The 15490-nt window shown below is 43.2% G+C and overlaps 1 protein-coding gene across 1 annotated transcript in view; it reads right to left on the bottom strand.

Annotated features, from left to right (window-relative positions):
- The window catches only part of LOC140453267 (potassium voltage-gated channel subfamily KQT member 4-like), a gene marked incomplete at its 5' end in the record, with an annotated part of 635590 nt that overhangs the window by 159810 nt on the left and 460290 nt on the right, over positions 1-15490 (bottom strand). The window contains 2 exons of the mRNA XM_072547825.1: positions 7471-7596; positions 11512-11687. Coding sequence (XP_072403926.1) covers positions 7471-7596; positions 11512-11687 — 302 coding nt within the window. The remainder of the gene's footprint in view (positions 1-7470; positions 7597-11511; positions 11688-15490) is intronic.

Here is a 15490-nt window from a genome sequence, read left to right as displayed (position 1 = left end):
CACAGAAAGCAGAGCAAGTAGCTTTGGGTTTTTTATTAACTTAGACAAAAGAAGCACAAGTGGAAGGAGTCGGGTTCATACAGATTCAGGGTTTAGGTTTTACTTTCAATTGCTAAAGTTGGGCATTTGGAATTGAAACTGATAGATACAGCTCTCTTTCTGCTGCTGAAAAATGCTTGAGTTCTCTCTCTGCTGCCAGATTTCTTCTGTCAGTGATCCTTCCTTTTCAAAAAGGGTGTAAGCAAAAGGCACGTGACTATAGGCCAGTTAGCTTAATATCTGTCGTCAGGTAAATGCTGGAGGCTATCATTAAAGAAGAAATAGTGAGATATTTGGAGGGACTGGTTAACCAATAGAAAGCAGACAGTTAGGATAAATGGGTGTTTCTCTGATTGGGGATCAGTTGTAAATGGGATGGTGCAGGGGTCGGTGTGGGGCCTGCAACTGCTCGTGATATATATAAATGATTTGGAAGAGGAAACCAAGTGTAATGTACCCAAGTTTGCTGATGATACTAAATTGAGTGGAAAGGCAAACCATGCAGAGGATATGGAGAGTCTGCAGAGAGATTTAGACAGGTTAAGTAAATGGGCAAAGGTCTGGTAGATGGAGTACAATGTTGTAAATGTGAGGTTATCCATTTGGAAGTAAAAATAGTTGGTCAGAATATTATTTAAATGGTGAAAGATTGCAGCGTGCTATTGTGCAGAGGGTCTTAGGAGTGCTCGTACGTGAATCACTGAAGAGTGATTTGCAGGTGGAACAGGTAATCAGGAAGGCAAATGGAATATTGGCTTTCATTGTGAGAGGGATTGAATTTAAGAGCAGAGGGGTTCTGCTGCAATTGTTCAAGGTGTTGATGAGGCTGCACCTGGAGTATTGTGCGCAGTTCTGATCTCCTTACTTGAGAAAGGATAAACCCACTTTGGAAGCAGTGCAGAGGAGGTTCACCAGGTTGATTCCTGGTGCGGATGCGGGGCAGTTGAATGTTCCTCCTGCAGAATGTGGGAGGTAAGGGTCACCATACGTGTCCTTGCTGACATTATCTGCATGAAGTGCACCCAACTCCACCTCCTCGAAAACCGCATTAGGGAACTAGAGCTGGATGAACTTTGGATCATTCTGGAGGCAGAGGGGATTATTGAGAGGAGTTACAGGGAGGTAGTCACACCTCAGGTGCAAGAAAGAGGCAGATGGGTTACAGTCAGGGGAGGAGAAGGGAACCGGCTTACAAGTGCAGGGATCTCCTGTGGCTGTTCTCCTCAATAACAAGTATACCGTTTTGGATATTGTTGGTGGGGGGGGGGGAATCTTCCAGGGGTAAGCAATGGGGTACAGGTTTCTGGCACAGAGTCTGTCTCTGTTGCTCAGAAGGGAGGGGAGGAGATGAGTAGAGCATTAGTCTTTGAGGACTCCATAGTTAGGGAGACAGGTAGGAGATTCTGTGGGGATGAGAGAGACTCACGTTTGGTATGTTGCTTCCCAGGTGCCAGAGTTCGTGATGTCTCCGATCATGCTTTCGGGATCCTTGAGGGGGAGGGGGAGCAGCCCAAGTCATGGTCCACACAGTTAGCAACATAGTTAGGAAAAGGGATGGGGATTTAAGGCAGACATTCGGGGAGGCCAGGTGGAAGCTTAGGGCAAGAACAAACAGAGTTTTTATCTCTGGTTTGTTGCCTATGCCGTGTGCTACACAGGCGAGGAATAGGGAGACAGAGTAGATGAACACGTGGCTACAGGGATGGCGCAGGAGGGAGGGTTTCAGATATTGGATACAGTAAGAACAGAGAAGATGTAAAAGAGGAGGAAGTATGGCATTGTTAGTCAAGGACAGTATTACGATGGCAGAAAGGACATTTGAGGACCCGTCTACTGAGGTGATATGTGCTGAGGTTAGAAACAGGAAAGGAGAGATCATCCTGTTGGTCAGTTTTCTATCGGCCTCCAAATTGTTCCAGAGATTTAGAGGAAAGGCTAACAAACATAATTCTGGATAGGAGGGAGAGTAACAGGGTAACTGTTATGGGGGACTTAAACTTTCCAAATATTGACTAGAAATACTACAGTTCGAGTACTTTAGATGGGTCAGTTTTTCTCTAATGTGTGCAGGATAGTTTCCTGACACATTATGTAGACAAGCCAACTAGGGGCCAGGCCACATTGGACTTGGAACTGGGTAATGAACCTGACCAGGTGTTAGATTCAGAGGTAGGTGAGCACTTTGGTGATAGTGACCACAATTTGGTTATGTTTACTTGTGTGATGGAAAGGGATAGGTATGTATGACAGGGCAAGAGTTATTGCTGGGGGAAAGGCAATTATAATGCGATTAGGCAAGATTTAAGATGCATAGGATGGGGAAAGAAACTGCAAGGGATGGGCACAAATGAAATGTGGAACTTATTCAAGGAACAACTACTGTGTGTCCTGGATAAGTATGTATCTGTCGGACAGTGGTGGAGTGAGAGAAGTGTGGTTTACTAAAGAAATTGAATCTTTTGTCAAGAGGAAGAAGGAGGCTTATGTTAGAAGGAGACGTGAAAGCTAAGTCAGGGTGATAGAGAGTTACAAATTAGCCAGGAAAGACCTGAAGAGTGGACTAAGAAGGGCCAAGCACAGACATGAGAAGTCGTTGACAGGTAGGATCAAGGATAACCCTAAGCTTTCTATAGGTACATCAGGAATAAAAGAATGACTAGAGAAAGATTAGGGCCAATCAAGGATAGTAGTGGGAAGTTGTGCGTGGAGTCAGGGGAGATGGGGAAGCGCTAAATGAATATTTTTTGTCAGTATTCACACTGGAAAAACACAATGTTGTCAGGGAGAATACTGAGAAACAGGCTACTAGACTAGATGGGATTGACATTTGCAAGGAAAAGGTGTTAGCAATTCTGCAAAGTGAGAAAACAGATAAATCCCCACGGCCAGATGGGATTTATCCTAGGATTCTCTGGGATCTGGGGTAGAGATTGCAAAGCCTTTGGCTTTGATTTTTATGTCATCATTGTCTACAGGAATAGTACCAGAAGACTGGAGGATAGCAAAAGTTGACCCCTTGTTCAAGAAGGGGAATAGAGACAACCCTAATAATTATAGACCCGTGAGGCTTACTCCGGTTGTGGGTAAAGTGTTGGAAAAGGTTAAAAGTGACAGGATTTATAACCATCTAGAGAGGAACAAGTTGTTTTGGGATAATCAACAAAATTTTGTGAAGAGTAGGTCGTACATCACAAACCTTATTGAGTCCTTTGAGAATGTGACCAAACAGGGGGATGAGGGTAAAGCTGTTGATGTGGTATATCTGGATTTCAGTTGGTAAGGTTCCCCATGGTAGACTATTGCATAAAATATGGAGGCATGGGATTAAGGATGATTTAGGAGTTTGGATCAGAAATTAGCTAGCTGAAAGAAGACAATGGTGGTTGATGTAAAATGTTCAACGTGGAGTTCAGTTGCTAGTGGTGTACCACAGGGATCTGTTTTGGGGCCACTGCTTTTTGTCATTTTTATAAATGACCTAGTTGAGGTCATAGAAGGATGCGTTAGTAAATTTGCAGATGACATGAAGGTTGGTGGAATTGAGGACAGTACTGAAGGATGTTGCAGGTTACAGATGGACATAGATAAACTGCAGAGTTGGGCTGAGAAGTGGCAAATGGAGTTTCGAACATAGAACATAGAAGAATACAGCGCAGTACAGGCCCTTTGGCCCTCGATGTTGCGCCGATCCAAGCCCACCTAACCTACACTAGCCCACTGTCCTCCATATGCCTATCCAATGCCCGTTTAAATGCCCATAAAGAGGGAGAGTCCACCACTGCTACTGGCAGGGCATTCCATGAACTCATGACCCGCTGAGTAAAGAATCTACCCCTAACATCTGTCCTATACCTACCACCCCTTAATTTAAAGCTATGCCCCCTTGTAATAGCTGACTCCATACGTGGAAAAAGGTTCTCATGGTCAACCCTACCTAAACCCCTAATCATCTTGTACACCTCTATCGACTCACCCCTGAACCTTCTTTTCTCCAATGAAAACAGCCCCAAGTGCCTCAGCCTTTCCTCATACGATCTTCCTACCATACCAGGCAACATCCTGGTAAACTTCCTCTGCATCCGTTCCAGTGCCTCCACAACCTTGCTATAGTATGGCGACCAAAACTGCACACAATACTCCAGATGCGGCCGCACCAGAGTCTTATACAACTGCAACATGACCTCAGGACTCCGGAACTCAATTCCTCTACCAATAAAAGCCAGTATGCCATATGCCTTCTTCACCGCACTATTTACCTGGGTGGCAACTTTCAAAGATCTGTGTACATGGACACCAAGATCCCTCTGCTCAACCACACTACCAAGTATCCGACATTAGCCCAGTACCCCATCTTTTTGTTACTCTTACCAAAGTTAATCACCTCACACTTATCCACATTGAACTCCATTTGCCACCTTTCTGCCCAGCTCTGCAGCTTATCTATATCCCACTGTAACCTGCCACATCCTTCCTCACTGTCAACAACTCCACCGACTTTCGTATCATCCGCAAACTTGCTCACCTAACCTTCTAGCCCCTTCTCCAGGTCAATTATAAAAATGACAAACAGCAATGGTCCCAAAACAGATCCTCGCTAGTAACTGCACTCCAAGATGAACCTTTAGCATCAACTACTACCCTCTGTCTTCTTCCAGCCAGCCAATTCCTAATCCAAACCTCCAACTCACCCTCAATGCCATACCTCCGTATTTTTTGCAGTAGCCTACCATGGGGAACCTTATCAAACGCCTTACTAAAATCCATATACACCACATCTACCGCTTTCCCCTCGTCTACCTCATTAGTCACCTTCTCAAAGAATTCAATAAGGTTTGTGAGGCACGACCTGCCCTTCACAAAACCATGCTGACTATCCTTGATCACATTATTCCTATCCAGATGTTCATAAATCCTATCCCTTACAATTCTCTCTAAGACTTTGCCACAACAGAAGTGAGACTCACCGGCCTATAGTTACTAGGGTTATCCCTACTCCCCTTCTTGAACAAGGGAACCACATTTGCTATCCTCCAGTCTTCTGGCACTATTCCTGTAGACAACGAGGACATAAAAATCAAGGCCAATGGCTCTGCAATCTCCTCCCTTGCTTCCCAGAGAATCCTGGGATAAATGCCATCAGGCCCAGGGGACTTATCTATTGTCACCCTTTCCAGAATTTCCAACACCTCTTCCTTACATACCTCAAAGCCGTCCATTCTAATTAATTGTGACTCAGTATTCACATCGGCAACAATGTCCTGTTCCTGAGTGAATACTGACGAAAAGTATTCATTCAGTCTCTCCCCAGTCTCTTCAGCCTCCACACGCAACTTCCCACTACTATCCTTGACTGGACCTATTCTTACCCTAGTCATTCTTTTATTCCTGACATACCTATAGAAAGCCTTAGGGTTTTCCCTAATCCTACCAACTAAGGACTTTTCATGTCCCCTCCTTGCTGCTCTTAGCTCTCTCTTCAGAACCTTCCTGGCTACCTTATAACACTCAATCGCCCCAATTGAACCTTCACGCCTCATCTTTACATAGGCCACCCTCTTCCCTTTAACAAGGGATTCCAATTCCTTATTAAACTATGGCTCCCTCACACGACCCTTACCCCCACCTCTGACCCTACTAAAACATTTAAACCCTGGAACCTGCAACAGCCAATCCTGTCCCTGTTCTACCCATGTCTCTGTAATAGCCACAACATCGAAATCCCAGGTACCAACCCACGCTGCAATTTCACCTACCTTATTTCGTATACTTCTTGCATTGAAATATACACACTTCAAGCCACTTTCCTGTTTACAGGCACCCTCCTTTGAGATTGATGCCATGTTCCAAACCTCCCTATACTCCAGGTCTTGCACCCTAAAGCTACAGTCTAGGTTCCCATGCCCCTGCAGAGTTAGTTTAAACCCCCCCCCAAGAGCACTAGTAAACCTCCCGCCAAGGATACTGGTGCCCCTCAGGTTCAGATGTAGACCATCCTGTTTATAGAGGTCCCACCTTCCCCAGAAAGAACCCCAGTTATCCAGATACCGGAATCCCTCCCTCCTGCACCATCCCTGTAGCCACGCATTTAACTGCTCTCTATCCCTATTCCTCGACTCTCTATCACGTGGCACGGCTAACAAACCAGAGACAACAACTGTTTGTTCTAACTCTGAGCTTCCTACCTAGCTCCCTAAAAGCCTGCCTAACATCCTCAGCCCTCCTCCTACCTATGTCGTTGGTGCCAAGTTGGACCATGACTTCAGGCTGCTCCCCCTCCCCCTTAAGGACCCGGAAAACACGATCAGAGACATCACGTACACTTGCACCTGGGAGGCAACATACCAAACGTGAGTCCCTCTCGCCCCCACAAAACCGCCTATCTGTGCCCCGAACTATTGAGTCCCCAAAACTATTGCTCTGCTCTTCTCCATCCTTCCCTTCTGAGCAACGGGGACAGGCTCCGTGCCAGAGGCTGAGCCCCATTGCTTACCCCTGGTAAGTCGTCCCCCCCACAAGTATCCAAAACGGTATACTTGTTCTTGAGGGGAACGGCTGCAGGGGGTCCCTGCACTGGCTGCTTCCTCCCAGTCCCCCTCACTGTCACCCATCTGTGGAAAAGTTTAATGTGGAAAAGTGTGAGGTAATTAATTCTGAAAGAAGCAACAGGAATAAAGAGTACTGGGCTATTGGTAAGATCCTCAGTAGTGTAGATGAGCAGAGACATCTCGGTGTCCATGTACATAGATCCCTAAAAGTTGCCATCCAGGTTGATTGGGTTGTTAAGAAGGTGTACGGTGTATGAGGTTTTATTGGTAAAGGGATTGAGTTACGGAGTCACGAGGTCATGCTGCAACTGTACAAAACTCTGGTGCGGCCACACTTGGAGTATTGCGTACAGTTCTGGTCACCGCATTATAGGAAGGAGGTGGAAGCTTTGGAAAGGGTTCAGAGGAGACTTACTAGGTTCTTGCCTGGTATGGAGGGAAGGTCTTATGAGGAAAGGCTGATGGACTTGAGGCTGCTTTCGTTAGAAAGAAAAAGGTTGAGAAGTGATTTAATTGAGACATATAAGATAATCAGAGGGTTAGATAGGTTGGACAGTGAGACCCTTTTTCATCAGATGGTGATGGCTAACACGAACAGGAATAGTTTTAAATTGAGGACAGATATCAGAGGTAGTTTCTTTACTCAAAGAGTAATAGGGGCATGGAACGCACTAGCTGCAACAATAATAGACTTGCCAACTTTAAGAGCAATTAAATGGTCATTGGTTTGACATATGAACAAAAATGGAATAGTGTAGGTTAGATGGGCTTCTGATTAGTTTCACAGGTCGGTGCAACATCGAAAGCCGAAGGGCTTGCGCTGCACTGTATGTTCTACTACGATCCAAACAAAACAATAAACTGGAATATTAGTATCTGGACTTACTGTACCCCACCACAGGGAGTCTGCGTATGTCAAAAATTGAGGATTTGCCTCCTTCTCAGCCAGATAAACGAGGAACGAAGAGAAAATGAGTATTAAGAATCCAATGTACCAGGCTGTAATCAGTTCCTGCAACAGAAAGAAGAAAGCATCTTACTACATTGAACAATACAACAAAGCAATAATAAAATCATAGAATCCCTAAATGTAGAAACAGGCCCTTCAGCCCAACAAGTCCACACCAACCCTCTGAAGAGTAAGCCACCCAGACCCATTCCCTTACCCTATTATCCTATATTTAACCCTGACTCATGCACCTGACCTACACAACCCTGAACACTATGGCAATTTAGCATGGCCAATTCACCTAACTTACACAACTTTGATCAGTGGCAGTGAACTAATGCACCTGGAGGAAACCCGTACAGACCTGGGGACAATGTGCAAACTCCACTCAGACAGATGTCCGAGACTGGAATTGAATCTGGGTCCCTGGCGCTGTGAGGCAGCAGTGCTAACCACTGTGCCACCCTGTAATTAACTCAGGCTCCTGATTCTTCAGTTGCCATGTACACAACCGGTTAAGTTACAAAGTCGTACCAAGTTTGCTGATTTCAGTTGGGAACCAGTATCACTTGTTCCTGACATTAAGGAACGCAATCAAATCAAGAATTTTTGCTTCTGCTTGCTGGTTAACTTCCACAGGAAAATGTATGTGTTGGGCAATATATGAGAGCATAATCAAGTTTGAATTCAATTAGCCCTGTCATAACAACAACATTGGGTAATCATCTTCAAATAACATGCACGCATACTTCCTGGCAGCTGGCTGTTTGCGTATGCTTTATTATGGACCAAGCCAAATGCTCTCAAAATATATCAAGGAAGTAGCCTAGATCCTAACTATTATCGTATTTAAAGGCAAGTCTAAGGCACTGTGTTCCAGATTCTAGACATTAATTCTATCAAAATACTTAACAAAATAATGTACTATTTAACTATTAGTTATCAACTGTTCCAATATCCCATAAACACCCTTTGGCAAAGGAAAATTCAACAAAACTGATGGTGAGAACAATCTCTAATCCCGAAGAAAAGAAAACCAAAAGAAAAATCTAGCAGAACAGAAGGCGTTTTGGTGCAACAGAGTGACAGCTGTATTTATCAGCTACAACTCCAGAAACCCCAATTCCAACTGAAATCAAAACTAAAACCTGGGGTATGTATGAACCTGAATCAACTCATTCATGCTTCTTTGTCTAATTTTTAAAAACATGCAGGGAACCCAAAGCTGTTTACCCCTGCTTCTGAAGCAGCCATGTTGGTACTATTGTATTAACATCTCTCTTCAAGAGAAACAGCACAGAACAAATCTCTCTTAAAAAGCACAATTCTGTTACTGCTTATCAAGTTGAAAGCAGCTTTTGCTGTGAACCTTCTAAATCTACTTCATAGGGGAACCAAAAAAGACAGGAGACTTTCAGTTTAGTAATTGCTAAACATAGATTTTTGCAAAGAAAGAATTGCATCTAACATACTGTAGACAGTACTCTGCTCCTAATTCTGTAGTACAAAGTGGATGATGAATCAGCAGCTCATAACTATTTCTAAAGGTATTTTTTGCAATAGTGTGAACAATATATGTCAAAACAAAGAGATGCCTTTTAAAGAACATTGGTACCTAGGTAGGATATGTCACAAGGAAGAACTGATTTGTTTTTTGCAAAGATGCAAGCCTGGATCCTGGAATTTGTTAACAGAAAGGATCTGTTAACATTGAGACATGGGGTGAATCAATTTTTTTTTGGAATGTTTTGAATTGTTTGATTTAGAATGTTGTTGATTACCTCAACCACAGTTGTAGACATTATCACAACTGTCAAAATATGAGCAGAGTTCTCAAAGCAAGTTGTTGAATCAATACTGACCTGAAGCCTCCTCAGTGAAATGGAAATTTTTAATAAAAGAATTCATTTTTCAGCTTTATTGTTACTGGACATTAACCAGGAAGGGAAAGGCCTCAAGGGGAGGAGAGGCAAGGACTGAATAGTGATTGTCAGCATAGCTTTGTGTGTGGGAAATCATGTCCACAAACTTGATTGAGTTTTTTGAGGATGTGACGAAGAAGATAGATGAGGACAGAGCAGTAGATGTTATGTACATGGATTTTAACCATACCTTTGACAATATTCTGCCTGGTCTACTGATTAGTAAAGTGAGATCACGTGGGATTCAGGAAGAGTGGGATTAGTAGAGTGAGATCACATGGGATTCCAAATGGACACAAAATTGCCTTGACAGTAGGAGACAGAGGGGTGGTGGTGATGGGTATTTTGCAGACTGGAGGCCTATGACAAGCCGTGTGCCGCAGGGATTGGTGCTGGATCCACTGTCATATAAACAATTTGGATAAAAATATAGAAAGCATGGTTAGTAAGTTTGCGGATGACACCAAAATTGGTGGATAATAGACAGTGAAGTAGGTTATCTAAGATTATAAAGAGATCTTAATCAACCGGGCCAAAGGGCTGAGGAGTGGCAGTTGGAGTTTAATTTGAATAAATACAAGGTATTGCATTTTGGTAAATCAAGTAAGGGCAGGATTTATTCAGTTAATGGTAGGGCCCTGGGTAGTGCTGACCAACAGAGAGACCTAGGGGTTCAAGTACACAGTCCTTTGAAAGTTGCATCACAGGTCGGCAGGGCGGTTAAGAAAGTAGTTAACATGCTTTCTTTCATTGCTTAGACTATTGAATGTAGGAGTTGGGATGACATGTTGAGGCTGTACAGGACATTGGTGAAGCCACTTTTGGAGTCCTGTATACAAATCTGGTCACTCTGCTGTAGGAAGGATATTATTAAATTGGAGAGGGTTCAGAAAAGATTTGTAAGGATATTGCTGGGACTAGAAGTTTTAAGTTATAAGGAGAGGCTGAATAGGCTGGGACTTTTTTCACTGGAGTATAGGAGTTGAGGGGTAGTTTATAAAATCATGATTGACTTAGATAAGCTGAATAAGCAAATGTCTTTTCCCTAGGATGGGGGAGTTCAAAACTATGGGGGTATATTTTTAAGGTGAGGCGAGAAAGATACCTGAGGGGCAACATTTTCACACAGAGGATGATCCATACTTGGAATAAACTGCCAGAGGAAATGGTAGATGCAGGTACAGATATTTGGACCGGGACATGAATTGGAAAGGTTTAGTGAAATAAGGGCCAAACTCAGGCAAATGAGGCTACTTTAGTTTGGGAAACGTGGTTGCTATGTACGAGTTGGACGGAATGATCTGTTTCAATGCTGTCTGACTCTGTGACTCTAAGAGAAAGTCTATAATTGTAATATCAGCGATTTAACACAGCATGGCAGTGGAATGTGCTCCAGTATGTGATCTCTCCATTGATACGATTGATTTCAATGGAAGCAAACATCAGGAGGTATGTTAAACAGATGACAAATTGATCTCATCCATTTTATACGTTAAAGCAAAGTTAAAATTGTTCCCACAATCAGAAGGACGCTAAGAAAATTGTAGAACGACAAAAATCTCTAGAAATAAAGATTACACAGAGGGCTGTATAAAGGGAACTCCATACTAGTTTGGCTGTCCCACATTTATTCTGCTAAATATTAAATCTGGAGGCCAAAAATGAGAAAGCATTCCTTTCTCAAACTGAAAATAACTACAACAACAGCTACAATTTGTCACCATCAGTTTTGGATTTGGGAGTTGGAAAAAGTTAAGTAATTACTTGTTCTTAGAATCACCAACTGACCACTGTTGTATAGCAGTATTTGAGCATCGTGATTACTTCTGGTTGTGAAGCCCTTCAAGGTAATTTGTTCAACGAATGACCAATGCAAACAGAAATGTAAGGAAAAGGCAGTTGACTAAAGGACTGTAGTATCTGCCTCTCTGGAAATAAGCCCCTTGCAGTAGCTTATGCCTTCAGAAAAGGTGGAGAGAAAATTAGCAAGGAAATATTGCGGCACTGAGGTTAGGTAGAATAAGAAGGAAAGGGAGGTGCACAAAGCTAGACTGACCTTACTATGAGCATACACAACAGATCCCAACAACTTCCAGGTTCCACCCCTACGATCCATCCGTACCATCCGAAGAATCTGTAGGAATCTCATGCTACGAAGTGCTGAAGTGGCAAAGATATTTCCCTTAGTCCCAGCAGCTATCACAGCAACAGAGGCAACAAATACAATAAAATCTGAAAGGTAGAAATGAGATGAAAATTAAGATTTGAAAGTTGAAGTTATCATTGTTCGAGTCCCCTCCTTATGCATGTGAACATCTTGACTTGTGCAATGGTGTGGATTACATGGATACTTTCACCACTCCAGAACCTGCCTGCTGATCATTCTCTAAATATAAATCAAAACAGTCAATCATTGGGAGATTATTTGATTATTTGTGACGAGCAAAATGAAGTTCAAATAAATAAAACATGAAACTGTAGATTAGATTAGATTACCTACAGTGTGGAAACAGGCCCTTCGGCCCAACAAGATCACACCGACCCGCCGAAGCGCAACCCACCCATACCCCTTCACCTAACACTACAGGCAACTTAGCATGGCCAATTCACCTGACCTGCACATCTTTGGACTGTGGGAGGAAACCGGAGCACCCGGAGGAAACCCACGCAGACACGGGGAGAATGTGCAAACTCCACACAGTTAGTCGCCTGAGGCGGGAATTGAACCCGGGTCTCTGACGCTGTGAGGCAGCAGTGCTAACCACTGTGCCACCGTGCCACCCACAGCAAATAGAAGCGGGATATCTGAAAAAAAATCAGAAATTGCTGGTGAAACATTTAAAAATTTTTCTGAGCAGCTGCAGGACACTCTTAAAAGGGAGTGTAAGCAGCCAGAAGTCATGGCATCATCGGACGAATGAAAAGAGTGACAAGATCTTGCAAGGGGAGTTAGCACTAAGTTGAAAAGAAGGACCTCTCAGTACTAGTCCCCGAGCCATGTGCTAGTGAGGGTAGGAGCAGGAAGATGGTACAGTTAAATAAAGAGCTAAAGAGCTGGTGTAAAAGGGAGGACTTCAGATATCTGGATCATTTGGATGTCTTCCAGGGCAGGTGGGCCCTACACAAGAGGGTCAGGTTGCACTGAAACTGGAGAGGCACCAATATCTTTGCTGGTGTCACTTGGGAGGTTTAAACGAGTGTGGCAGGCAAGTGCGAATCAGAGCAGTAGGACAGCAAATGAATGACCGAGAAAGATTTAGAGACAAAGGTCAGTAAGGCTAAGAGGAAGAACAGACAAGGACAGACAACTGAACATGGTGTGACTGGCAGTCTGAAGTGTATTTATTTTAATATGGGGAGCATGAATTTAGACCTTGGATTATTACATACAAGTGTGGTGTTGCAGCTATTACAGAGACTTGGTTGAGATAGGGAAAATACTGGTATCTTAATGTTCCAGGATTTAGATATTTCGGGCAGAACAGAGAAGGCTGTAAACAAAGTGGAGGAGTTACATTATTGATTAGGGAGATATCACAGCTGTACTGAGGAAGGACACCTTGAAGGGCTCATCCAGTGAGGCCATGTGGGCAGATGTCAGGAATAGGAAGAGCGCAACCAGAGGACTCCCAACAGCCAACAGGAGATACAGGAACAGAAATGTGGACAGATTATGTAAAAATATAGAAACAAGAGGGTTGTTGTAATATTTGATTTTAATTTCTCCCTATATCGACTGGGACTCCCTTAGTAATCTAATTAGTAAGTTTATTGGGGGAGCTGCAGATGGTGAGAAGGTTTGCCACAGGATACAGAGAATATAAATAGGCTGGAGACTTGGGCAGAGAAATGGCAGATAGAATTTAAAATGGATAAATGCATGGTGATGGATGTTCAAAGGTCTAATGCAAGAGGGAAGTAAACAGCAGAACACTTAGAAACATTAACATACAAAGGGATCCAGGTGTACAGGTCCACAATTCCCTGAAGGTGCCAATACAAGTGGATCAGGTGTTCAAGAAGGCATATGGTAGGGCAGAGAGTATAAACATTGGCAAGACATTGCAAAGAATATTACTTAGGTCACATTTGGAGTATTGTGTACAGTTCTGTCACTACCAGAAGAATGTGGAGGCTTTAGAATGTCTACCAAAGGTCCTTAGAAAAGGTCTACCAAAATGTTGCCTGGTTTGGAGGGTATTAGCTATGGGGAGAGATTGGGCAAACAACTTGGTTTGTTTTCACTTGAATGTCGGAAGCTGAGTGGTGATCTGATAGAAGTTTACAATATCATGAGAGGCATGGATAGAATGGATAGTTGGAGTCTTTCTCCCAGGGTAGAAATGTTAACTGCTGGGGACATTGGTTTAATGTAAAAAGGGGAAGTTTAAAGGAGATGTGAGAGGCAAGTCTTTTTTTATGCAGAGGATGTTAAGTGCTGAAATGCACTGCCAAAGGAAGTGATAGAAGCAGATACAATAGTAACGTCTAAAAAGCATCTTGATAAATACATAAATAGGCAGGGAATAGAGGCAGAGGTTTTCAGGTTAGAAAGAAGTCATGTAACGGTGCAGGCTTGATGGGCTAAAGTGCCTGTTCCTACTGATCTCTGCTAGGTCTGGCAAAATTTGTGCAGAGAAAACAGAGTTAGCATTTTGAGTGTGATGATGAAGAGTTTTGCCAGCAATTTCTATTTTTGTTTCAAACTGAAGCTCGGTCCTATTGATACTCGAGCCTTTAAAAGTCTGTAAATGCAGCGAGGGCTAAAAGATGTGGAGAATTTTGGGATTCTCAGAAAACATTATTACGACTATAAAACTAGATAACTGAATGAGGAACCTCAAATTCAACACAATGAGGGTTGTAGGGAGCAGGAATGGTTTATAAACCCCTCCATGAAAGAAGAAGAGTTCAAAGCAGCTAGATTCAGGGGTTTACAGATGAAATGGAAAGGCAAGGAAGATTGAAATGGAGAGAGGTTAGATATCATGCATAAGATAACAAATACTTATAGTCTACCACTGAGGTATAAAATTTGTGCTGTTGTTCACCTAGTAGAAGCTACCTATTCTCTGCAGTAAAAGAATCAGTTTAAACTTCAAGAAAGCTAGTTACCTTTCCTGCTACAGTTGCTGCGAGTTGCAATTTTTGAATTGATAAATCAGAAACATTTTCCAAGTCAATCAGTCACTCTGTACTTATTAAAAACCAATGAAAGGTTCCAAAGACAACCAACGTAAAGGGCCTGGTTAGCCAAAGTAGGTCCATCTCAACATTGGAGTCAGGAAGCCAAGCCCACTGAATTAACTTTCCAACTTTTCTGTAAGCATCCAAAAAATCTATTATCCCTATTAGTTTGTTTGTGTAGGTAAGGGGAGTTAAGGTCATTAGAGTTTTAGTTAGTAATGTTATATATGCTAATGATCGATATCAGTTTACCTGTAGCTCTTCTCCAATTACTTCCTATAAATAGTTGGTAGACTGGGTCTGTGGCGGGTAGTGAGGAAACCATACTTGCTTTCAGTGAACAGTCCGACTGCCAAAGCCAAATCAAACCAGGCAAAAGATGAGCTGGGAGAACTGGCTTTCATTTTACAATGTTTTTTTAAAAATTAGATTACTTACAGTGTGGAAACAGGCCCTTCGGCCCAACAAGTCCACACTGCCCCGCCGAAGCGCAACCCACCCATACCCCTACATCTACCCCTTACCTAACGCTATGGACAATTTAGCATGGCCAATTCACCTGCCCTGCACATCTTTGGACTGTGGGAGGAAACCCACGCAGACACGGGGAGAATGTGCAAACTCCACACAGTCAGTCGCCTGAGGCGGGAATTGAACCCGGGTCTCCGGCGCTGTGAGACAGCAGTGCTAACCACTGTGCCACCGTCCCACCCATCTTAAAAGACTTTTGCCTGAGACAGTATGTGTTAGCGAGAATCAAACTGGCCCGAAAGCATTTCAAACCTAGATTTTTTGGAACTGTGTCTTTTGTGTCCTCTCTCAAAAAAAAAACAAGGACATCATAATCC

The sequence above is a fragment of the Chiloscyllium punctatum genome, chromosome 27 (assembly GCF_047496795.1).
Source record: "Chiloscyllium punctatum isolate Juve2018m chromosome 27, sChiPun1.3, whole genome shotgun sequence".
In the NCBI taxonomy this organism is placed as follows: Eukaryota; Metazoa; Chordata; class Chondrichthyes; order Orectolobiformes; family Hemiscylliidae; genus Chiloscyllium; species Chiloscyllium punctatum.
This window is presented reverse-complemented; position numbering and strand designations above follow the sequence as displayed.